Below are 24,086 nucleotides of genomic sequence, written 5' to 3'. Positions count from 1 at the left end.
ATTAATAATGCCCGAAATGATACCAAACTTCTACACTAGTACAAACTGGTTTTGCACTCATAAAACGATGGATTGGAAAGTTTGTAAGTACACCAGAAGTTTATGAACACTTGCCTACTCTCTTCTGCTAGCTGCTGCTGCTGCTGCTGCTACCTGCAGTGAGCCGAGTGCTAGGGCCGTCTACAAATTACAACACCAAAAAGAGATGCAACAAAAATATTTATTAATTAAACTTTTTTTTTTTAAGTAAATGCTGTAGAATAACTAGCAGGAGACAAGTTATAATTGAGGTAAGTTTGGAGACATTACCTTATTTAATCATTAAATTAATAAATATTTTTGTTGCATCTCTTTTCGGTGTTGTAATTTGTAGACGGCCGTAAGCACTCGTCTAACTGCAGGTAGCAGCAGCTAGCAGAAGAGAGTAGGCAAGTGTTCATAAACTTCTGGCGTACTTACAAACTTTCCAATCCATCGTTTTATGAGTAAATAACCTATTTGTACTAGTGTAGAAGTTTGGTATCATTTCGGGCATTATTAGTGGGGTCATTTACGAGATACATCACTGGATCTTGTTAACATTCTCCAGCTTGATTTTTTTCACTCTGTCACTAGAGGACAGAGATAAATGAACAACATATTTGAATCACTTTTTCAGTTTTTGGCTTTGCAGTTAAACATATTTACTCCTGTAATGTGTTCAATACACCTTCAGTGTTATAATGATAAGCACTGATTAACTTCACTAGAGCTTTGAGCAGTCGCGGGTGAAGTGATTTGTAGACTGTTTACATATTTGTGCTCATCATCTGTACATTTCATGTTCTGGTGTTATTGTTGAATACATTGTGAATACATATTTGTAAAATTGTATGATGTTTTTGTTGAGTTATTATTACACAATAGTTTTTCTGACCTTTTTTTCTGGCAATGTAACTCATTTGACAGCTAATCTATTCTTTTGTAAATCCAGTTTCCTTTTTACACATTTTGCAATACCTTCCGTCCATTACCTTTAAAGGGGTGATAGAATGCAAAACCAATTTTACCTTGTCATAGTTGAATAACGACAGATCGATGGGTAAATAGGATATACATAGAAGCTCAAAATCCCATTGACACCCCTTTATTATGAAAATCTCATATTTTGAAAACGGGCTAATCTCAACAAAGCTGGAAGCTTACGTAAGCATCCCAAGACCTGTACCTTTGTCACGCCCATGGATGTATTAAGAGAATGGTCACGCCTCAACATTTACATAGGCTACACAACTGACCCGAGATCAGGTAGTCTTCTGAATCTAGGTCACACAGATCTCTGTTATTCCATTACAAAATTCACTTCTGAAACTTTTTTATGCGAGAAATCAACTATGTAAAGCTCAAATATTGGCCGTTTTACGAAAATGGATGGCTAATTGCAAATTTTGTTCGACTGTGTGTCGGAGTTCAGCAGCCGGTGCTACCTGGGTTGCTACATCGCCGCCCTGCCTGTCCTCCTTCACAGACCCCGGCCTGCTGTGAGCTTGATTGAGCTCCGTTACTGCTGGCAGCCCGCGGTTCTCCATACCCGCGCATACTCATCGTTTTCTGGTTGACTGGACTACCAAACGCCGCTGCCCTGACAGAGCTCCAGGGCCTGCAGCTCGCTGTTCTCCCTCCCCTCTTCCTGCTAAACGGCGGTGTGTGTGACTGAGAGCGTGGTCAGTGAGCTTGTTATGCCTGCAATCTCTTACCGCAGGTTCAGTTAATCTTATAATAGATGTGTGTTGAGTTATTTAAACAAACGATTGGGGAAATAAACGCTCTTGTCCGCGAGTCTCCTTGATAGAGCCCGCGGTGAGCTGGAGTCCATCAATGAAAGCTAGCTAGCCTCCTCCTAACGAGACCTCTGAAATTCACAAAAATGCATTAAATCTGAAATCGGACAAGTGTTAGCTAAGCTTTTTAAGACCTTGGGGAACCTGTAATATACATGCCGTGACGAAATTCAAACTGTAAATATACTATAGTTATGCCGAAAGTGTAGCTAGCTAGCCACAATCGTTTCCCATTGTATTCAATGGGACACATAGCTAGGTAGCTGCTCCTCCTAACAAGACCCTCGGCGTTCACAAAAATGCCTTATATTGAAATCGGACACAACAGTTAGCTTTATAAGACATTGGGGTAGATGGTATATAAGTGGCGTGACAAAATTCAAACTGTAAATATGCTATAGTAATGCCGAAAGTGTAGCTAGTTAGCCGTGATATTTTCCCATTGTATTCAATGGGACATATAGTTAGCTAGCTAGCTGCTCCTTCTAACAAGACCCCTCACCTTCATAAAAATGCCTTAAATTCAAATTGGACTGTTAGCTTTTGTTAGCTTTGTAAGACCTTGGGGTAGCTGTGATATAAGTGCCGTGACGAAATTCAAACTGTAATTAAAGCTGCGAGCAGCGATGGACGGGCCCTTGCGCCTCTGAGCGCGTCAGGGTTACCGGCGGACGCCGCTTCTTGCGACCGTGCATTCGCGCGGCACTCAGACGCCGCAAATCGTCAACAATGAAAAGGGAACTCCCCGCCGAGTTCAACGATAGCTCACACAAGACTCTACATCATACGGTTCTTTAGCTGTGAAAAGGGGCGTGGCAAAAGTGTAGGAGGCGGGTCAAACCATCACCAATTAAAAAGGAAGTCTCTGCTGAGTTCAATGATACCTCACATAAGACTCTACCTTAAACGGGTCAAAAGTTATGAAAGGGGGCGTGGCTTAACCATAGGGGGCGGGTCAAACCATCAGCAATTAAAAAGGAACTCTCTGCTGAGTTCAATTATACCTCACACAAGACTCTACCTTAGATGGGTAAGGTTTTATGAAAGGGGGGGGGTGGCTTAAGCATAGGGGGTGGGCCAAACCATCACCAATGAATAAGGAAGTCTCTGCAGAGTTCAATGATATCTCACACAAGGGTCTACATCAAACAGGTCATTAGTTATAAAAGGGGGCGTGGTTAAAGCATAGGGGGTGGGCCAAACCATCACCAATGAAGAAGGAACTCTCTGCTGAGTTCATTGCTACCTCACACAAGGGTCAACCTTAAATGGTTCAAATGTTATGAAAGGGGGCGTGGCTTAAGCTTAGGGGGCAGGTCAAACCATCACCAATTAAAAAGGAAGTCTGTGCTGAGTTTAATGATACCTCACACAAGGGTCTGCATCAAATGGGTCATTAGTTATAAAAGGGGGCGTGGCTAAAGCTTAGGGGGCGGGCCAAACCATCACCAATGAAGAATGAAGTCTCTGCTGAGTTCAATGACACCTCACACAAGACTCTACCTTAAACGGTTCAAATGTTATGAAAGGGGGCGGGCCCTGAGTAAGTGGGCGTGGTCATATTATAGGGGGCGGATCAGTATCACATGTAGACCACACATTCTGAGTTTCATTTAAATCGGATGATGTTTGTCATATAAGGCGCATTTCCTGTGGCCAGGGGGGGGGCGCTATGACCAAAAGTCAGTTTTGGCCTGTAGGTGTCCTCAGGCATGGACCCTTGTCCATCGTGAGAAATTTCGGGCAGATACGACAACGTACACTCAAGTTACAACAACTTCTTTGTTCATCGCTAAACACTCAAAATGGCCGCCACGCCACGCCCACACCGTCTGACGAAAAGTTTTTCTTTTAATAACTTTTCATCGTTAAGGTGTTGAGATGGTACAGACCAAGTTTGAAGTCCATCGGATGAAATCTCTAGGAGGAGTTTGTTAAAGTATAGCCCCTTGACTTTTAGGCCTACTTCCTGTTGCCACTAGGGGGCGGTATGACTTTAAGTAAATATCGGCCTTTATTTGTCCTCAGGGTTGGACTCTTATGAATCCTGAAAAGTTTCGAGCCAGTTGGACAACGTACACTCGAGTTACACCCACTTCCTGTTTCGGCGGCAAAATGCACAAAATGGCTGCCCCGCCACGGCCACGCCCTATGACGAAAAGTTTTTCTTTTAACAACTTTTCATCTTTAACGTCTTAAGACCATACCATATTTGGAAGAAAAGCTTTTGTTGCAAATAGGGCCAAAACACAGGGATGCATAAGGGCAAATAAAATATCATCCAGGCCATTTTCAGCCCAACCAATGTTACATAACCTATTAGGAGACCTTAAGGAACAGCGTGAAATACCCTATATAATCATTCTATCACCCCTTTAAATGGAATGTCATCCTTTTTTATTTGTTATACCTATCATGGAATTTGTTGTCCAATACTGTTGTCACAATTTCACAATTGTATCCAGTAAAAACTGTGAAGTGTGTGAAGAGAAGAATGAGGTGAAATGCTTCTCAAAGGCCAGGATGAGACAAATGTGACAGGAAGTGCACTATTGAATATTTATTCTGTAATAACCAATCAGATTCATTTGACAGTGTGACATTTTCATGGCCCTGTGACATCACCCCTTTTGTCACTGAAATGCCAACAATTTTTCTAACAAGACACAATGTCAAGATGATCCTGTTATGGGTTACACTGCTTGTTCTTCATCAAGGATGTAAGTGCTACTTTATTCTGTGCAAGTATTCAGTTAAGAATTTGCATGCCAACTAGCATATGGAGGTTTTGCATGATACATGTTATACATCATACACTAATTGTCATTTATTTTTTCATGTATGGTATGTTTTCATTTATTTTAGATTCACTAGTTCCAGTTAGCATAGTTAGACTTGGTGAACCTGCAACCTTCACGTGTGCTCTCCATTATAAGAAGATTGGCCGTCCACACCTCGACTGGTACAAGCAGAGGGCCGGGGAAACTCTGAAATTAATTGTGACAAAGCGTGAATCTTCAAAACCTGAGTATGCACCAGAGTTTTCTGAATCAAGATTGGAAATAAAAAATGATAACAATTTTAGCAACTTGACCATTCTGAGGACAATCCAAGAAGATGAGGGAATGTATCACTGTGCATCCACGGAGCTGTATACAAGTCCTGTATGGAGTGGAACATATTTGTTAATAAAAGGTAATTATGATCTACTTTTATAGAGTTTGGCAAATGCCTCAGACACTGATCCAAACCTTCACTGCGGTAATGTTTAAGAAAAATAACTGTTTAAGGATCACAAGCCGGTTTTGAAAAAATCTAAAAACTTCCCATGTCAATCCAATTAAATATACAGACACAGGTCATCTTATTATTTCCAAATGTTTGTGAATACCTGATTGTCGCTGTGTATGTGTTGTCTTACTTATTTGACAAAATAATCTTTTCAACCACTTAACACTAAACATGTTCCTGTGTTTTTTCCAACACATCCTCATATCTAAACGACAGAATAGGTTGATTGTCAATGACTCCCGTAGGTCCAATCAATGTTTCAACAACCGTATTTTACTCTGAGAATACATGCAAATGTAGCAAATTTGGAGCCCTTTTAGCTGGACTAAAAGGGCTCCAAATTTGCTACATTTCAGCAGAGTATCATGTCAAACTACTAAAGTCGCATTTGAGCTATTCTTAAATTTTACTTTGGCTTTCAAAATGTGCTTTGAAATCCTTTTAACACAGTTTTGTATGACGCAGGAAACACTCAGAGGACATCAAACTACACTGTTGTTCAGTGGCCGACAGTATCAGATCCAGTCCGTCCAGGAGACTCTGTGACTCTCCAGTGTTCAGTCCTCTCCGACTCTGGGAACAAGACGTGTCCAGGAGATGACAGTGTGTTCTGGTTCAGAGCTAGATCAAATAAATCTTATCCGGACATCATCTACACTGATGGAAGAAGACATAATGAATGTGACAAGAGATCTGACACTCAGAAGAGTTGTGTTTATCGTTTCTCTAAGAACATCAGCTCCTCTGATGCCGGGACTTACTACTGTGCTGTGGCCACATGCGGTGAGATATTATTTGGAGATGGAACTAAAGCGGAAATTGGTATGACCTGGCATTTAGTAATGGAAGTAATCCTCAAAATATGTCAATTACATCAGGATTGATATGTTTTTTCTTTTCTTTTCTAGTGCAAAGAACACATTCCGAATTTGTTGCAATGGGGATGTTAATAGTCTGCTTGGTCATTTCTGTTGTTGGAAATGTTGTCCTCGCTCTGTAACCGGAAATGTACATGAACAATATAAAGGTAAGTCTTGTAAGAGTATAACATTGTTGCAAAAATCAATGCAATCAAGTAGTGGCATGGTTCTATGGATGGCAGTGTCAAACTTTGTTTTCACAGTATAGACTAGCTATATAAAAAAGTGGACGTGGTCACCGTGAGGTCACCCATTGGTTTGTGGACTACTGTTTTTAAGCCTTGTATGCCATTATTGGCGGTTTAAAGACGCATACTCACTTTTTAGTGTGTTTTATCACCGCCTTTGGCCTCCATTGACTTACATTACTCTTGCGTTTTGCATGTGAATGTAGTAGTATGAAAGGACACAGGACTTTCACCCCGGAGAGACGGGATTGCGTCCCCGCATGTGGCATTTCCTCGCTCTGTTGTTTGTGTAAACCCAACCCCGTTCTTCTTTTCTTAAACTCAACCCCATTCTTCTTTTCCTAAACCTCAACCGCCGCTTTCTTCTTATTAAAGCCAACCCCGTTTCTTTTCCTAAACCCAACTGGTTCTTCTTTTCCTAAACTCAACCATAGCTTTCCTCGCGATAACACGTTGTTCTCCGATAACACGGCAAGACGGCGATAACACGCCACACGGCATGTATGTTTATGGCCACTGTATACAGCGTGACATACACACGGATAGCTCAAAAAGCGTACAGATAACACGCCACTTGGCATAAGAAAATCAACGGTGTATGTTTACACGAAGTCATGATGTCATGTTGTGAGTTTAGCATTTTGCCGGTCACCATCTTTTTTTGAGCCAGAAGAGGCCATATTTGGACGAGAGGGTGGAGCTCGAGGAGGAGCAAGGTGTGATCTGGTTGGGAACCCAAGGACACGTGAGTGACTTGTCACTAACAAAGTAGCCACGCCCTAAAACATACCCTGCTATATTGCATATTTTACTTTTAAATGGGAATTATAATTTACAAAATGGTCATCATGCATTTTTTAAGACTTCAAATTAGAGATTAAAACCATAAACTCATTAGGAAAATGTTTACTAAGGTAATAAATCAAGTGAGAAGTAGTATCATTTTCTCGTAGATTTCTACTGTATACAATCAGACTTTTTTTGCACAAAGTCCTTCAAAGCACACATCAATATAGGTTGTTTATTCCTCCCCCTCTAAAAACGACCCATAGGAGCGTTTCATAAATAAGCACCCTTAGAGGGAACAGGAAATACGACTGACAGGAGCACCTTTCATCCTCAACCACAGAACGTAACGGCTTTTGAACGCGTCATTAGCGTGGATTGTGGTTGGGTTAAGGCACAAAAAAATCATGGTTTGCGAAATCATTGACATTTATTACGTTACTTTACTTCAGGTTATGCACTTTACGCAGAACGTGACAAAGTTTCCTTTTTCTGTAAAGTAAAAAATGTACTGTTCACAGGAATTAAAACCCGTCTCTCCTAGGTGAAATTCCCGTTATCACTGCCCCAACATACCTTATGCAGAATTGGGCACGCTTTACTCGCCACCCACGTCTTGTTGCTTTGCTCCCATCATAATTACTTTGTCACTGGAGGGCCACCACCGGGCAGTCTCTTTTGCAACAAGTGGAGTTGCTCCTTGCTGGCCATTAAAAAGAATGCAGCAATAGCGGGACATATTAGCAAGAATTGGTATATATTGATTTGTACTGGGTAGGTAGGCAGTAGTATCCACGAGTGACTACCTTTTAAAGGGTGTACGATGCAGTTGGTATACAGCCACAATATATATAAACAGCATGCCAGTAAGAATCATACATGCTGGTCAATCTTGGAGCTGATGCTTAATAGAGATGCAACAGAGGATACCAAGAAAAAGCTTTAAATACGTCTTGCAACAGTCAAAGTCAAAGTCGATTCAGAAAAAAGAGAAGAAGCACTTGGTACCACAAGCAGTAGCACAACTGTCACGTTAGTGCTGTTAGTGCACCATACATAATACTACATTTTATTAACACTAAAGGAAAGGAAAATTATCGTTTCAGATTCAAAATGCTAAGTGACTATGCCTTCTAGAAATAAAACGCGAAATAATGTTGAATGTTAAATAAAGAAAACATTTACATCAAACAGTTGATGGATGAGAATGAGAGGTTACAACTTCACACAGACCAGGTCAAAGCCAGTGTGGCAGGAAATCCATTTTGATCTTATGTCTGTTATAGCCAATCAGACACAAGATGCATTTGATGAACTGACCTATCAGATTCATCTCAACTCCTTCACTCATAAAATAACCAACAAGTCTCCTCACAAGACACAATGTCAAGATGATGATGATCCTGTTGTGGGTCACACTGCTTCTCCTTCACCAGGGATGTAAGTGCTATACAATAACTGAATATTTTATAATTCATCTGTATCTACATGCAATCTATGTACAGTATTGTACTTTGTGTATGAACACTTTAAATTTTTTTAGATCTTTACACATATCATTTACTGTTTAATGTCTTGTACATTTTAATTTAATCTAGATACGCTGACTCCAGTGACCACAGTTCATCTTGGCGAACCTGTCACCTTCACATGTGTTTTCTCTAATAAAGAGTTGAGCAGCAAAAACTCCACTGGTACAAGCAGAGTGCCGGGGAAACTCTGAAAGCTATTGTGACACTGTGGAAATCTACACAACCTCAGTATGCACCAGATGTTTCTGAATCACGATTGAGGTACATTATGAGAAGAATGTTAGCAACCTGACCATTCTGAGGACAACCAAAGAAGATGAGGGAATGTACCACTGTGCTGTAAATGGAGTGGAATGATAATCAGTGGAGTGGGACATATTTGTTAGTAAAAGGTAATAATGTGATCTACTTTTAAAAAGTGCCATCAAGCGTGTTGGATTTATATTTGAGATATACTGTACCTCAATGCTTCTTAAGCTTTCAAAAGAGATCCCAAACTTTTAACACAGTTTTGTATTACACAGGAAACACTCAGAGGACATCAAACTATACTGTTGTTCAGCGGGGACAGTATCTGATCCAGTCCGGCCTGGAGACTCTGTGTCTCTTCAGTGTTCAATCCTCTCCGACTCTGAGGACAAGACGGTGTCCAGGAGATGACAGTGTGTTCTTGATCAGAGCCGGATCAGATAAATCTCATCCGGACATCATCTACACTGTTGGAAGAAGACATAATGAATGTGACAAGAGATCTGACACTCAGAAGAGTTGTGTTTATCGTTTCTCTAAGAACATCAGCTCCTCTGATGCCGGGACTTACTACTGTGCTGTGGCCACATGTGCGGGAGATATTATTTGGAGATGGAACTAAACTGGACATTGAAGGTAACTGTATAATAAGTGTTTTATTTAAAAATATTATTTTTTATATTATTTTACAAGCAAAATGATACAACCAGGAGTTGAATTAAACACCATTTAGTTTTACCTTTTTTTTTTTTCCATTTGATAATGTTTCAGGAACCAGCGTGTGGTCACATAAGGCCAATACAATTATTTTCTCGGTTATCTCGGCCATAAATCTGATTGTTACAGCCGTCATCATTTACGCCATACAGAGAAACAACGGTAATGCAACCTACTCATAGTTCTCTGTCCAACAGCATTACATAAAAATGACTGCATCTGGATTTATCATCTATATATTTTCTGTTTCATGATTTCAGCTGTTGCTGCCAGGCAAAACCACAGTGGTGGTCAGAAAATTCCACAGGTAAAAAACATAACAGTACAGTAGAAGTAACCTTATTAAAATAGTTATTTTAATTATTTGACTTTGCCATCTCACATTTCCTCAGAGAGATGAAGACAGAAGTATTTATTCTGCTGTCGTCTTCACTGTGATGAAAACTGGAAGTGGTGCGATAAAGGATTCAAAAGCAGCAGAGAGACAGAGGAGCTACGCTGCTGTCAAGACTTTTGGGTTGGATTAGTGAGTTAACAGGTCTGTTTGCCATCAGTTGGTAAAGTAATTAGTTTTTTTCCAGCAAAATCTGTCTAGGATATTCTCAATTTTGCAACAAAAGATAAAAGAAACTAAGTTTCCCTTAAGATGGACATTACATATAAATAATAAGGTTTCTACTGTAACTGGGAGTAATTGTAAATATGGAATTTTCAACTGGATCAGTGTTGGCACAGATATATCACAAATTCTAAAATTCGAGAAAGAGAACACTGATTTCGGATTAGTACTCTGTATTAGAGCTGAAGATTTTGCCGCGAACCCCGCACGGGACCTCCACGGGACCCGATGGTTCGGTCTTAATTTCTATTATTTTACACGCTCGGGCTTCGCGCTTCGGGTTGTAGGGTAAATGAGGGTCAGCTGATGCGTTTCGATTGCATGAAAAATGGATCCTGAGGAGGTGAAACAGAGGCTGGTCTCTGGAGGACTTAGCCTGTTTCTTTGTTCCAACTTCCAAGTGGCCTATAGCCTCCGTTAGTCATGAATAAATTATGTTAAAATATGTATAAATGACAATTTTTTACAAAGACAAAAGGAGCTGTGTGCGGCGGGCGCAGTCTCTTTCTTTCTCTCTCTTTTCCGCTGAGTGGTGCGTGTGCCCGCTCGCGGTGTGAAGCGTGTCCGCGCTATTCTCCGACACTCTAATGACTGTTGATAGACGGCCTTTTGTACAGTCGGGCTGTAAACGGGTTCGGGCTTTTAAAAAGCTGTCAATCAAAATGTACTTTGTCGGGCTCGGGCCTTTTCGGGCCGTACTTTTAAGGCCCGATTACAGCTCTACTCTGTATCAGCCTGTAACCGGTATTTTTGTTGTTGCTGTTTAACTATTTGTAAACATGATTTGTAACTCTATCAAACAATGTCAATAAAGAAAACACCACTGTTCACTGTTGCTTTTGGTGTGATCTCTCCAAAAAACAAGTGTTGGTTCTGCTGCAGATTCTCTATCATTTGCCAGAATCACTGAAATCCATCCAACATTTAAATAACAAAACATAATGTATCAAGTCTCTAACCTTAACAACCTGATAGCTACAGTATTTCACAGGCAAACTGCTGCTCTTAAACTATTTGTGATGAGTGAAGATTCAGTTACTCCATATGAAAAGACAATATAAATATACATTTTTATGTCAACAAAACAACAAAAGCAAACACAGACATGTTGACAACAAGCACCATTACCCTACTATTGGATGGCAATTGGGAATAAAAAGATATGTGTAATCCCACCCAAGATGAAGCTCTCTGTAGAGACTCGGGAACCGTAGAGAGCCTGCTCTGTCTACAGAGAGGGCTGGTGCTGGTTGTGGTAATCTGCTCTAACACACTCTGCTGGTGACTCTCTCTTCTTCCTCGTCCCTCTTTTCACTTTCCTTGTTGAGAAATTCAGTGCGGCAGAGTTCATTCTTTGCTTTAACATCTGGTCTGTTAACATCAAGACCAGATCTAGAGTATAAATTGCTCTACAGTGATCTTAACATAGTTTCTTTTATGTAATTTCTCAGTCATCATCTTTTTACTTTAAACCCATTTATCATGCAGTAACAGATGTACCAGCTCAACATTCAGTTTTATATATTTTTTTCTTGTGTTATGAGTATAATATATTTCATGTCCAGAGAATCTGATAAATAAAAATAGTGTAGATAGTGTAGAATAGAGTCCAACATTTTCACAATAAATAAAAAAGAAAATATAAAATATAGGATGAAATGTGTTCGTTATCAGATGAGGTACTGGGGATATTTAGATCCTCACCCCTGGCTGGGACAGTTGGCAGGTGGTAATGTCTGGCAGGGTTATCAAGGTTGACATAACATGGGCGTGGGAACAATAGATAGATACTTTATTGATCCCCAAGGGGAAATTCAAGGTCCCAGTAGCTTACAGACATCACACACAACATACACATACATCATGAACAGGATGATAACATAACAAATAAAAAAAAATAAAACATCCACATGAATAATATGGACAATAAAAGAAAAGATGCTAAATAAAAAATCCACATGAATGTACTAAAGGATGCATAAGCATGAGACGCATGCAGTGACAGGGCAGGTAAGGTGCTCTATGGTAAGGTGCTCTATGAGAGTGTGTTTCATGGTGGTAGTGAAAATAAGTCCAATAAGTGCAAGGAATGTAGACATAGTAATATAAAAACTATATAACAGTGCAAGGATAAAGTTTAAAAACAGACAGCATTAAATATGTGCATTATATGGGAATAAAGTGGACAGTATACACAAATCAACAGTCAATATTAGAGGTTTGAAGTAATAGCGTTACAGCCATTGTTCAACTATTAAGTTAGACCTCAGTCCAGGCTGGGGGAAGGAGGGAGGGAGGGAATGTGCATATGGGCTAATATAGCCAGTAAACAGTGTAAGCAGTAAACAGTGGGCCAGTGGACAGTCAGTACATAACTGTTGTTATAGGAGGTAGTGGAAGTGGTGGAGAGGGAGGAGAGGCAGACAGACTATGCAGAGAAGTTGATCTCTCCTCTTCCTTTTTGTGCAGCATTGCAGAGGTTTGTATGGCCCTGGGGACAAATTACTTTCCCAGTCTGTCAGTTGTGCATGGCAGTGTGTGTAGTCTTGAGCTGATCATGCTCTTCTGCTTTGTGATAGTGCAGTGGATGACGGTCATTGTCCAAAATTTTGAACAGTTTGTTCAGGGTCATTTGATTGATCTGATATTGAAGTGATGCACTCCAGTTCAGCGCCCACGACAGAGCCAGCTTTCCTTACCAGCCTGTCCAGTCGCCCAGCATCCCTCTTCTTAGTGCTTCCTCCCCAGCATACCACAGCATAGAAGAGGACGCTGGCAACACCAGACTGGTAAAACATCCAGAGGAGCTTGCTGCAGACATTAAAGGACCGCAGCCTCCTCCGGAAGTACAGCCGGCTCTGCCCTTTCTTGAGTGCTTCAGTGCTGGCTGACCAGTCCAGTTTATGGTCCAGGTGTATCCCCAGATACTTGTAAGTGTTTACCACCTCCACATTGACCCCCCTCAATGGAGACTGGCAGCAGAGCAGGCTTAGACCTACGGAAATCCACCACCGTCTCCTTGGTCTTAGAGGTGTTGAGTTGTAGGTGGTTGAGTTTGCACCATTGCACAAAGTCCTCCACCAGGCCCCTGTACTCCTCCTCCTGCCCATTCCTAATACACCCCACTTGCAGTATCGTCCGAAAACTTCTGCATGTGGCATGACTCTGTGTTGTAGCAGAAGTCAGACGTGTGCAGGGTAAAAAGGGCTGGTGTGAGCACAGTTCCCTGTGGAGCTCCAGTGATACTGATCACAGTGTCAGAGAGGCAGTTCTTCAGTCTGACGAACTGTTTGGCAAAGCATACATAATTACAAGGAAAAATATTACTGAAAATGCGCTTCAGGTGTTTGGATAGATCAGGAGGCACTTTACAGTACAGTCTTCAAAAAGTCGTAGCATTCTTTGTGGCTTGTTGTGTTTTACACATTTCCATGAATCATGGATGTGTTGATGACATAAATGAGGAAATATTAGAGGACTTAAGGAGACGTGATGTTGAACTACGGCCGGATTGGACACTCCGGCGGAATCTGGTCCGGGAGTGGCAATGCACGATGTGCTCCTGATGGAGCGGGTGAACGGAGATGGAGTGGGGGAGGAGGAAGGGGCACAACAGGTGCAGGTGGTGCGTTTGGAGGCCCACGCTCCATGGCTGCAGCAATCCTCTCCAGACTTGAGGAGATGCGCCCGAGAGGCCGCAGCAAAATCGCCAACCGGCCAAGACGGGCATTTATTACTTTGCCGCATTTCGGACAGCTCCCGCTGGCGTGTGCCAGGCAAATCCGCCGTCAAAATAGCAATCCGCCATGGAACAAGCACGCCTGCTCTTAAAGGGAATGAGAGATGACGCTCTGATTGGTTATTTTCACGTTACGCCCAAACCACACCTTGCTACTTCAGACCGACCCATTTTAGATTTGCGTTGGGCGCAAGAGTCATTTATCCCTCCGGTATAATAGCAACAGCGCCCGAGATCCGCCCACAAAGCTACTTGCGTTTCACATTTGATACTTGCATTTCAGATTGTTAAAATAGGGCCCTATGTCTTCCACAGCGTTGGGACTCTTCCGAGACAGAGACTCAGGTTGAAAAAGTATTATTTCACAAATCTAATCAAGAAAACGTAATTATGTGGGGGAAACTGCAGCTATTTTATCAGAATGACATAAACAAACTTTACTCAACGTAATGTGGATAAAACTGTAATGGATAAACCCTTCCATGAACAGATATATTTGACTCAGCAATTTTGTTAAACAATGAAAACTACAACTCCCATAATGCCACTTCACGACATCATCAAAAGTCTGTGTTTACATCCATTGTTTTGATTGAAAATAGCAATACCACACTGTAAAAATACTCCATTACAAGTAAAATCATTATCAAATAGGACTTATTAGCAACAAAGGGTACTGTATTGTTGGGTCATTATTATAGATGCATTACCTGTAAATAATATAATAGATGATCAAGCTGGATTTTAACTGCTACTTATTAGTAGTTTATTTTATATCAGAGCCCCTAATTTCTAAACTGATCAAATGGTTTGTATTCAAAATCTTAATCTGTAAAGTAACCAGTAACTATAGCTGTCACATACAGTAAATGTAGTGGATTAAAGATATTAAGTAACATGCAGAGCAGAGCAGAGCGTTACTCTAAATGTTAAGCATTTCTTCCAGGCGGCTTTGTGCTTTTTTTTACCCTGAGCTCTCTAAACCCCATCTGATTTGACAAAAAAAAAACACTCAAAACAAAACCTCAACATGAAGAATATGCACCATCCATATGTTGTTTAACATAATCAGTAGAAATAATTATGAGTACTATAAATATCCTGTCTTTAATTTTTAATTCATCCCAGTGCTGCCTTTGCTATGATACTACTCTATGACTTTGTAGGAATAAATCATTATTGTTATTCATCTATAATACAATATGAATACAAGCAGACGTCTCTGGTGTGTACAACTCCAGCCTATTTTCCGTTGTCTATTAGCAGAAAAAAATCATAGAGAAACTAAAACATAGTTTTAATATAAAGTTTTATATGTATTTATGTATGATTGTTTTACTATATATACTCATATATAATACAGTTTTACTATATATGATCATGTATAATACAGTTTTACTATATATAATCATATATAATACAGTTTTCAGTCATGCTTATGTTGCTTTATTAGCTAGTCTATCCATGTAAAACAACAAACTATACATATTAGATTCACTTGTGGTGACCAACAAGTAAGACTGAAAGAGACACTGAAAATTTGACAGGAAGTGCATTTTCTATGTTTCAGCCAATCAGTAAGATTTCCACTTTGTAAATCTTGATCACCTTGTGACTAAATCTTTCATTTGAGTGGTAAGACATCAGTTGTGCAAGAGAAGAGCTCTGTACCACAATGATCGGAAGACTGGCTGCTTTGATTCTTCTAAGTACATTGTGTAAGTGGAACTTTAGGTTTCTACTTTAAGTACTATTGTCAAAAAGTTTGTTTTGAACAATGTGTAAAAATATGACAAAAATGCTATTTTTGTATTGTATTTATGTACTTTCTTATTTTCCTTTTTTGTATATGTATTTGTACTGTAGGTTATATTTGTTTTTAATTGTCTTCTGTTACATTTTTCATAGTTTTTGTCTCTTTTCTTGGAGGACCCTGATTCAAACTGCAGAGGTTCCTCATCAGATCTCTTTGACTGTGATTGAACTTGGAGATAGTTTGTCTCTGACATGTTCAGTCTCTGGGATTGAAGCCGGGTTGTTTTACTGGTATAAGCTGAAGTTTGGACATATGGTCCAAACAGTTGAAGCAGGAACTTTTGACAAAATAACACTTCAAGAACCATTTACCAACTCAAGATTCACAGTAACAACTGTGAACAATTGGCATGTTCTCAACATCACAAATGTAAGCAAAGAAGATGAAGCAACATACTTGTGTCAAGCAGGATCGGCATACGGAATTCAATTTATTAACGGCACACTTTTGGCTGTGAATGGTAAAGTGTGTTCATTTCAGTGACCTTGTTTGCTGCTTTGTCGATACTAAAATACCCATTAACCGCCTTTTTGTGAATCACACAGATCATAAAAACCTGCAGAAAGCTGTCTATGTGAAACAAAGTCCGGAGACAGAGTCGGTCCAGCTGGGCGACTCAGAGACTCTCCATTGTTCCCTTCTCTCCAAGACAAAAGGAAACATAGATCAGTGTCCAGGTGAACACAGTGTGTACTGGTTCAGATCTGGATCAGGAGAATCTCACCCAGGCATCATTTACACTCACAGTGATGAAGAAGAGGAAAGAAGTTGTGTCTACAGTCTGTCCCAAACTATACAGAACTCCTCTGATACTGGGACTTACTACTGTGCTGTGGTCACGTGTGGAGAGATCCTGTTTAGTGAAGGAACTAAAGTGGAGACAAGTATGTTTTTAAAGTCTTTTATGTTGAATTGTGATATCTTTAATACAGCTTAACTTTAAAAGCTGGTCGGACTGGATTACATTTTTTTGTATAAAAGAACATACATTATTGTGTACTAATACTGTATAAGTGTACTCTGCATATATTTATGGATACATATATTTTATGTCCCTTTCATGTTGCATATTTAAGTCAAACAGATACACAGCTCTCTGACAAGATAAATGTTAGTAAAAGAAGAAATGTTCTTTTTGTCCCTTTCTTGTATTGTTTTGAAAATGAGGTGAAAGGAAAGAGTATTAGTTGGTTTATTGAAAATCTCTTACTACTTCTAAAGGAGGGTGACTACATTAGAATTGTTTCAAAGTACTTTAATATTTTTTACTTTACTGTTTCGGCAAGTCATTAAAATAAACAAACATAAATGAGGTGTCTGTTGACATTTCTCTAATTGCAGGATCAGAACTGGAGCCAGTAGTCCTTGTTCTTGGAGTCATGTTGGCCTGTTGTGCGACTGTGATAGTCGTCCTTATTTTCTACGTAAATCGAAAGAGAGTTTGTAAACATTGCAAAGGTAGGTTCCTCAAATATACAAGGGTTTCGGCATGGATTTATGATTGTGTTCCAACATTTAGAATATTTTTTTTTCTCATTTCAGTAACTGTTTTGGAGACTCAATAATAAAAGACATGACATCACATTGGGCCTAAACACTAGCCTATAAAATCTCCCTTATGTGTCTTCTACAGTTGCATTTGTTAAAATGAACTATTTAATTATTCAGTTCTCTTCTATCGTCTTTTATTTGTCCCAGTCAACCAATTATAGGTAGTAATTTTTCAGTTTTAGCCCAAAGGATATAAATTGTGAGCCTCTGATTAAATGGTTGCCACTTTGAGTCTTGGGTTATTCCTTCTTTGAGGCAACGTACATGTATTACTTTACATAACCATCTGTCAAAAGTGGAAATGCAACTTAAATATTTTACTAGGGAAAAGTGTCAGCACCACAGGCTAATACTTGCTAAACATAACTGCCCTGTATGCAGATTTATTGTATATAAAAGATGGCTTTGCAACAATCATAGACTGTTAACAATAATGGACAAAGCATCCGGTTCTGCGAAGTGTTGCAAATGCGGAAGTGCCTTAAACCTGCATTCTATCTGAATTCCAGCAGGGGGAGAGACGTGCAGTTGCAAAAGGTTGTTTTCTGTAGAAGTCTATGAGAAAGTGACCCACTTCTCACTTGATTTATTACCTTAGCAAACATTTTCATAATGAGTTTATGGTCTCAATCGCTAGTTTTAAGTCTTATGCAATACAGAATGATGTTGATTTTTTAAATTATGGTCTTGTTGATTTTAAAATTGGCAATAAAGCAGGGGGTGTTTTAGGGCGTGGCTATGATGTGATTGCCAGTGAACCAACTGGGAAACTCGGTTAGCAAAATCGAGCCCGAGTTTCCCACCTCTGATTCCCACAGGAAGTTACCTGAATGGTAACATTTTCACTCGGATCCAATCAGGGGCCCGCATCACTGGAAGATATTGATTGACACTCGGGGCACCCTATCGCGTTTTCATTACTCGGACAATTCCAGCAGTCCCACGTGCAGCCACTGACCAAGCGATAGTGAGAACGGGTCAAATTCATTTCCTTGTTTCTGTTATGAAGACGAGACGTGTGTGTGACTCGAACATCTCACATTTACCAACACAACATACAGCGAAAGACCGTGCAAAACTTTTCAGACCAACATACATTTTTACATCAATGTACGCTGTAACGATTTTTCACTATAAAGTCAGCGGCTGCTGTTTCAATACTGTCGGCTCTCTGCAGCAGGCGGGGCTGCTGCTCCATTTCCCCCGCGACTGGCGTACGCACACACACACACACGGCGGATGCAGGAAAAAATGCAGATGAGACGACACGATGACCTAAATTGAGGACAGCTACGCTCTTTATTGTAAGTGCAGTGATAAAGTCCAATAAGTACTTTATCAAACCGTATGAATGTGTGTGTGTGTGAGTGGCCAGGATAGGAAATTAATGAGTGACAGATATGTTCATATTTGATTCATTCAATAAATTATTATTTTTTGTCTTAAATCCACCAGCCATTTTCACATTATACCAACATTTGCAGCATCTTGAGCCTTTTTGGTAAGATTCCTAGGAAATCTCAGCCCAGAGTAATGAATTAATAGTAAAAATTATTATTCTCCCCAAAACAACTTTTTTTGCAACTTTCACTGTTTTCTGCAACTTCATTGCAACAAACATACAAAAGACATTGCAACTTTTATCAAATTTTTTTACAAAAGCTCCCTTGAAATCAGGCATTTTGGCATTTGACATTGCGCCATCATCACGTGCTGTAGTAGGGGGGGCCCGCCTTGATAATCCTGCATAGGGACCCAGTGTTGACTTGTTATGCCACTAAAGTGTGGGATAAAAAGGATGCATTATTTTCTAAAATAAATTCAAACCGCCAAGTCCCATAAAAGGGAAAAAGTCGAAAGGTAAAATTTTAAAACTTTTTAAAAATTCCACAAGACATTTTGACAGTGTGCCTACTACTTGGTGCACATTTGAAAAACACTGGCTAACAGTTTGACATGTCCTGAAAAGGGAGGATAACACGGTCTACAGTAAAGAATCTCCATGACAGGAGGAGGAGTTGTGAGTTTGGTTATTCAGAATTTTCAAGACACTCTATTCAAACTTTAAAATGTCCCACATCTTAAATACATGGGTATTATTCAACTTTCAAATCACATTAATACTTTTTAAAATATTCAACCTTTGAAAAAAAAACTTCTGACATTTTTACATTAGTGTGTATAGGCTAGAATGTTCAGACTCAGAGTAGGTGATCCAACTGACAGAGTGAGAAATTTATTTTTACTTTGCTATACCATCCACAGTTTTAACTCTAATTTATTTTACATCAAAATGTAGGAAATGTCGTGCCCTTTCTAACACTGGCTTAGGGCATTGTGCGACAGCACATCAGCACACTGAACTACTCCTAATTCTCTGTCCAGCAGTATTACATAAAAACTACTGCATCGGTATTTATTATCTATACATTTTCTGTTTCATAATTTCAGCTGTTGTTGCCGAGCAAGAACACAGTGGTGGTCAGAAAATTCCACAGGTAAAAAACATAACGGTACAGTAGAAGTAACCTTATTAAAATAGTTATTTTAGTTATTTTACTTTGTCATCTCACATTTCCTTAGAGAGATGAAGACACAAGTATATATTCTGCTGTCGTCTTCACTGTGATGAAAACTGGATGTGGTGCAATAAAGGATTCAAAAGCAGCAGAGAGACAGAGGAGCTACGCTGCTGTCAAGGCTTTTGGGTTGGATTAGTGAGTTAACAGGTCTGTTTGCCATCAGTTGGTACTGTATGTTAGTCTGTTTGGAGCTAAAGGGTTTATCTGAGGTAATGCTGTAAGCATTAGGCTATATATCACTTTGACTAACATTTTAACTTGTGTGTCTCTTTCATGCAAATGTGCATAATTAAAAGTTACATAGCAGGGTGCCCTGATGGCATATGGATCGAGTAAAGAACACAAACAGCAACAGCCCTGATTCATGTCCAGCTGGAAAACTTTTTTTAAATGTCAAAATTTATCTCTCCCTCATTTTCTATCCTCTCACTACTATTGCTATTCAATAAAGGACAAAAATACCTCCCCCCAAAAATTGCTAAAACAGAAAATGGCAAAGTAATTAGTTTTTTCCAGCAAAATCTGTCTATGACAACTAGGATATTCTCAATTTTGCAACAAAAGATAAAAGAAACTAAGTTTCCGTTAAGATGGACATTACATATAAATAATAAGGTTTCTACTGTAACTGGGAGTAATTGTAAATATGGAATTTTTCACTGGATCAGTGTTGGCACAGATATATCACAAATTCAAAAATTCAAGAAAAAGAACACTGATTTCGGACTAGTACTCTGTATCAGCCTGTAACCTGTATTTTTTGTGTTGCTGTCTAACTATTTGTAACATGATTTGTAACTATCAAACAATGTCAATAAAGAAAACACTGCTTTTTTGCCAAACTGTTGCATTTGGTGTGTCTCGATCTCTCCAAAAAACAAGTATTGGTTCTGGTGCAGATTCTCTATCATTTGCCAGAATCACTGAAATCCATCCAACATTTAAATGATAACAAAACAGAATTCATCAAGTCTCTAAATTTAACAACCAAATAGGTACAGTATTTCACAGGCAAATATAATTGATTTCGAAATATTGCTCACTGTTTACAATCTAATGGCCTAACTCCTAATTACATCTCTGACCTGCTCACCGCTTACAAACCATCCAGAACTCTTAGATCATCCGTCGCTGGTGTCCTTACTGTACCCATGATCAGAATATTATTATTATTATGCAGACACCCCTGCTCAGAACAGACTTGACTATGGGCTTCAACAGGATGTGTAGTGAGGGAACAGCTACAAGAGACTTCAGGAGGCTAATTTGTAGTTTGTCTTGTTAATGTGCTCAGTACAAATCCTGAAGTGCGTGCGTGTGTGCGTGCTTGCATGCGTGCGTGCCCAACCGTCCTGAACCCTTTACTGCTATAAGTTGTTGTGATATTAAAATAATCATAAAAAATTGTGTTATTCCTTGCCTTTAAAAAACAAAGGTCAAACGGCCTGCCTCCTAAGGCCAAAACAAAGAGTGAGAAAAGTAGTTTGTATTGACACCTTAGTTTGAAGTCCAACCACAACAACGCTAAAGTTTCCATGCATTTGTTATGACTGTGAATGTGTGTTTATCGGTTTATGTGTGACAGTACAACGTGTGTTTTGGCAGAGAGGTTGTATCTATTTTAATTCTCTATACATCTCGTTCAGATAAAAAGATGCAGGTCAGAAACTGTAAATCGCCTCCAGGTGAATGTGTTCCTGTGATACTGTGAGAGAGTCTCTCTGCTGCTGCCTTTCATCACCACCACTGAAAAGAAGTGAGTATAGAGGATGGATGGTTTAACAGCCCTCCTCTGTATGCTGTGCGCTTCCTGCTGAAGTGACTGACAGGCAGAGTGGGCGGGTCATCATTGATGATGTGGAGCATCTGAATTGGCTGGCTCTTACAATATTTAAGATGGCTCCTCTGTCTTTGTCATGGTCTTTGTGTGTCACTTCAGCAAATGGCTGGATACATCTTTTTTAAATGCACATAATTCAAACTTAAATTCATGATTAACTGAGTGCTACAGGCACTTTTGTAGGATTTGTAGGACATAGGCCTATATATTTAGAGATACATTACATGTGATGCATTTATATTTAAAAGGTAGTAGTATATTTAGTGTTTAAAAAAAAAAACAGTTAATCTAACACAGAGAAGTCATTGAATGCAGAAAGGGAGAACACTGTATATACTGACCATGTGCACAAATACGGTCACCCAATGGCATGAACACACAAAATGCCTTTTATCGGCAGAAAGCAATTCAGGCTTGGTTCTTTTCCTCAGACAGCATCCCATTCAGATACATCTGAAAAAGTATGTTGATTCAAAATTGTTTTGCATGGATTACACACTGGCAATCTAATACCAAGGCTGAACGTTTAAGAGCCATGCTTTAGCCACAAATTGACTGGATCTCAGGAAGTTTCATTTGACAAGAAACTAAGAAACCATCACTGTACGATTATAAAAAACAAAACCTATTAACCTTTGTAAGTTTTCTCTGTTTTGCAGACATGTGCCTGATGTATAAATTGACCCATGATCTTGCACCACCCCCACTCAAGCAATGTGTGTCATTTTGCAGAGATAATGTAAGGGTCACCAGGGCTTCTGTAAGAGGTGACTTTTACACTCAATTTAGGAAGATTAAATTTGGTCAATCAGCTTTTTCATTTACTGTAGTAGAAAAGTGGAACTTAATTCCACTTCACATTAGAGATTGTGCAAGTCTAAGCAGTTTTAAAATGTCCTTAAAGACTTGGCGGAAGGCGAATCAACTGTGTGATCATTGATCTTTTTATAACATGGAATGTATATTTTGTATTCTGGTTTATATGCGATGTAATGCTTGTCACATGTTGTTTGTTGTTAAGTTTTTATCTGTTTTGATAGTATTGTCTGTATTGTCTATATTGTCTATATTGTCCTTATATTTCCCTTACCCAGGGACCACAGATGTAAATTAGCCGTATGGCTAACTCTGGTACAGGGCCTGAACTGTGCATGGTCCCTGACAAATAAACTAATAAAATACAAAAATACAACATTTTTTAATTCTACAATCGTTAAATTTATATACAAACACATGAACCAAAAAAGAGTGGCAGTAATTCAGCTTGTTCTCCTTTGGAAACAGAATCATATGGGACTTTTCTGCAGTGTCATCTATGTCCTTCAGTGGATTTGGAGACAACAATAGGAACCCTGCATTGCAAACTGGATGTCAAGTTTTACTCTGTGTCAGTTATAGAAACTCACCATGAAACCAAAGTGTGTTGTTGGTATTGTTTCATGTGTTTAGGTTGGAAAGATGGTTGATTTGTTTTCCACCATGGTCATAAACTGCAACACACCAGTCAATCATTTTCATAATGCCATCTAAATTACAACAGTCTCAAGTGGAATAACCAGAAAATGATGATTGTGTTTACTTACTGCTGATGCTCAGAGTGGGGCGTAAGTATATGTTAAAAATATCAGATTTACTCCATATATATATATATATATATATATATATATATATGCTTAAAACTTAAAGCCATTGAGGGGCTGCTATGCGGACTTAAACAATTAAACAAACAAACAAAAAGTCTATGGCTAGTAAACTAGCTGATCACAGACTCCAATAGTCATCGTTGCATTTTGCTGGGCATTTATTGATCACAAAGTTCTTCATATCAACGTGCAAGAAAGCATGTGTCCATCAAGCTCCATCAACAAACATTTCATCATCCACATGAGCGTTGGGCACTGTAGCGATTTGATGCGGTCACAAACTGTTTGTGTTCCTCCGTTTAACAGCACCCCTAGTAACCTGTTGAAAGGTTCCTACCTATATAGACGTGGCTCATATGCCTACTAGTGCCTCCAGTGGACAATTTGTGTCCTACACCCAAACCAATGAAAATGGCTCTTACATACCGGCCCCTAATTGTAATGACATACATGCATGACAATTCAAACATTCATAAAGTAAAGAGCCATGGTAAAAAAAGACAACTAGACACCTTTATCATTTCTCAGAACACACATTTTGAATGCACTGCTAACCTGTACCCTCATGTAGCAGGCACATTTTAGTCACAGGCCTTGTAATTACTCCAGACTTTGTCTGCAGCCGCACTGAGCGGACAAGTCTATTTTTGTCCTGGAAAGCCTCCAACACTCTTCCAAGCGGCCAGGAGCCCTGTGGGGCAAAGGGATCCATTATGACAATAACATTTCCAGGTTTCCTTTGATCCAACATGCCGCCATTGAGAGGTTTTGGTTGCTTCCCTGATTGTCGTGA

The 24,086-nt window shown here is 39.4% G+C and overlaps 2 protein-coding genes and 1 pseudogene across 2 annotated transcripts; all 3 read left to right on the top strand.

The window, feature by feature from the left end:
* The first annotated feature begins 4,495 nt into the window (after positions 1-4,495).
* LOC120566552 lies at positions 4,496-6,972 on the top strand. The gene is made up of 4 exons (XM_039813075.1): positions 4,496-4,540; positions 4,686-5,015; positions 5,577-5,933; positions 6,890-6,972. Exons 1-4 carry the CDS (start codon positions 4,498-4,500, stop codon positions 6,970-6,972), a joined length of 813 nt encoding a protein of 270 aa, XP_039669009.1. The 5' UTR covers positions 4,496-4,497.
* Positions 6,973-8,402: 1,430 nt separating this feature from the next.
* On the top strand, positions 8,403-10,298 carry LOC120566275 (annotated as a pseudogene).
* Positions 10,299-15,536: 5,238 nt separating this feature from the next.
* LOC120566551 lies at positions 15,537-22,764 on the top strand. The gene is made up of 5 exons (XM_039813074.1): positions 15,537-15,577; positions 15,791-16,137; positions 16,223-16,561; positions 17,019-17,135; positions 22,745-22,764. Exons 1-5 carry the CDS (start codon positions 15,537-15,539, stop codon positions 22,762-22,764), a joined length of 864 nt encoding a protein of 287 aa, XP_039669008.1.
* Positions 22,765-24,086: the final 1,322 nt, after the last annotated feature.

This window comes from Perca fluviatilis, chromosome 10, assembly GCF_010015445.1.
Source record: "Perca fluviatilis chromosome 10, GENO_Pfluv_1.0, whole genome shotgun sequence".
Lineage (NCBI taxonomy): Eukaryota > Metazoa > Chordata > Actinopteri > Perciformes > Percidae > Perca > Perca fluviatilis.
This window is presented reverse-complemented; position numbering and strand designations above follow the sequence as displayed.

Coding starts and splice junctions, on each gene's coding strand:
- LOC120566552 (XM_039813075.1), top strand. CDS start 4,498: ATGATCCTGTTATGGGTTACACTGCTTGTTCTTCATCAAGGAT. Junction 4,541..4,685: donor GCTTGTTCTTCATCAAGGAT/GTAAGTGCTACT, acceptor CATTTATTTTAG/ATTCACTAGTTCCAGTTAGC. Junction 5,016..5,576: donor AACATATTTGTTAATAAAAG/GTAATTATGATC, acceptor TGTATGACGCAG/GAAACACTCAGAGGACATCA.
- LOC120566551 (XM_039813074.1), top strand. CDS start 15,537: ATGATCGGAAGACTGGCTGCTTTGATTCTTCTAAGTACATT. Junction 15,578..15,790: donor TTGATTCTTCTAAGTACATT/GTGTAAGTGGAA, acceptor CTTTTCTTGGAG/GACCCTGATTCAAACTGCAG. Junction 16,562..17,018: donor AGGAACTAAAGTGGAGACAA/GTATGTTTTTAA, acceptor CTCTAATTGCAG/GATCAGAACTGGAGCCAGTA.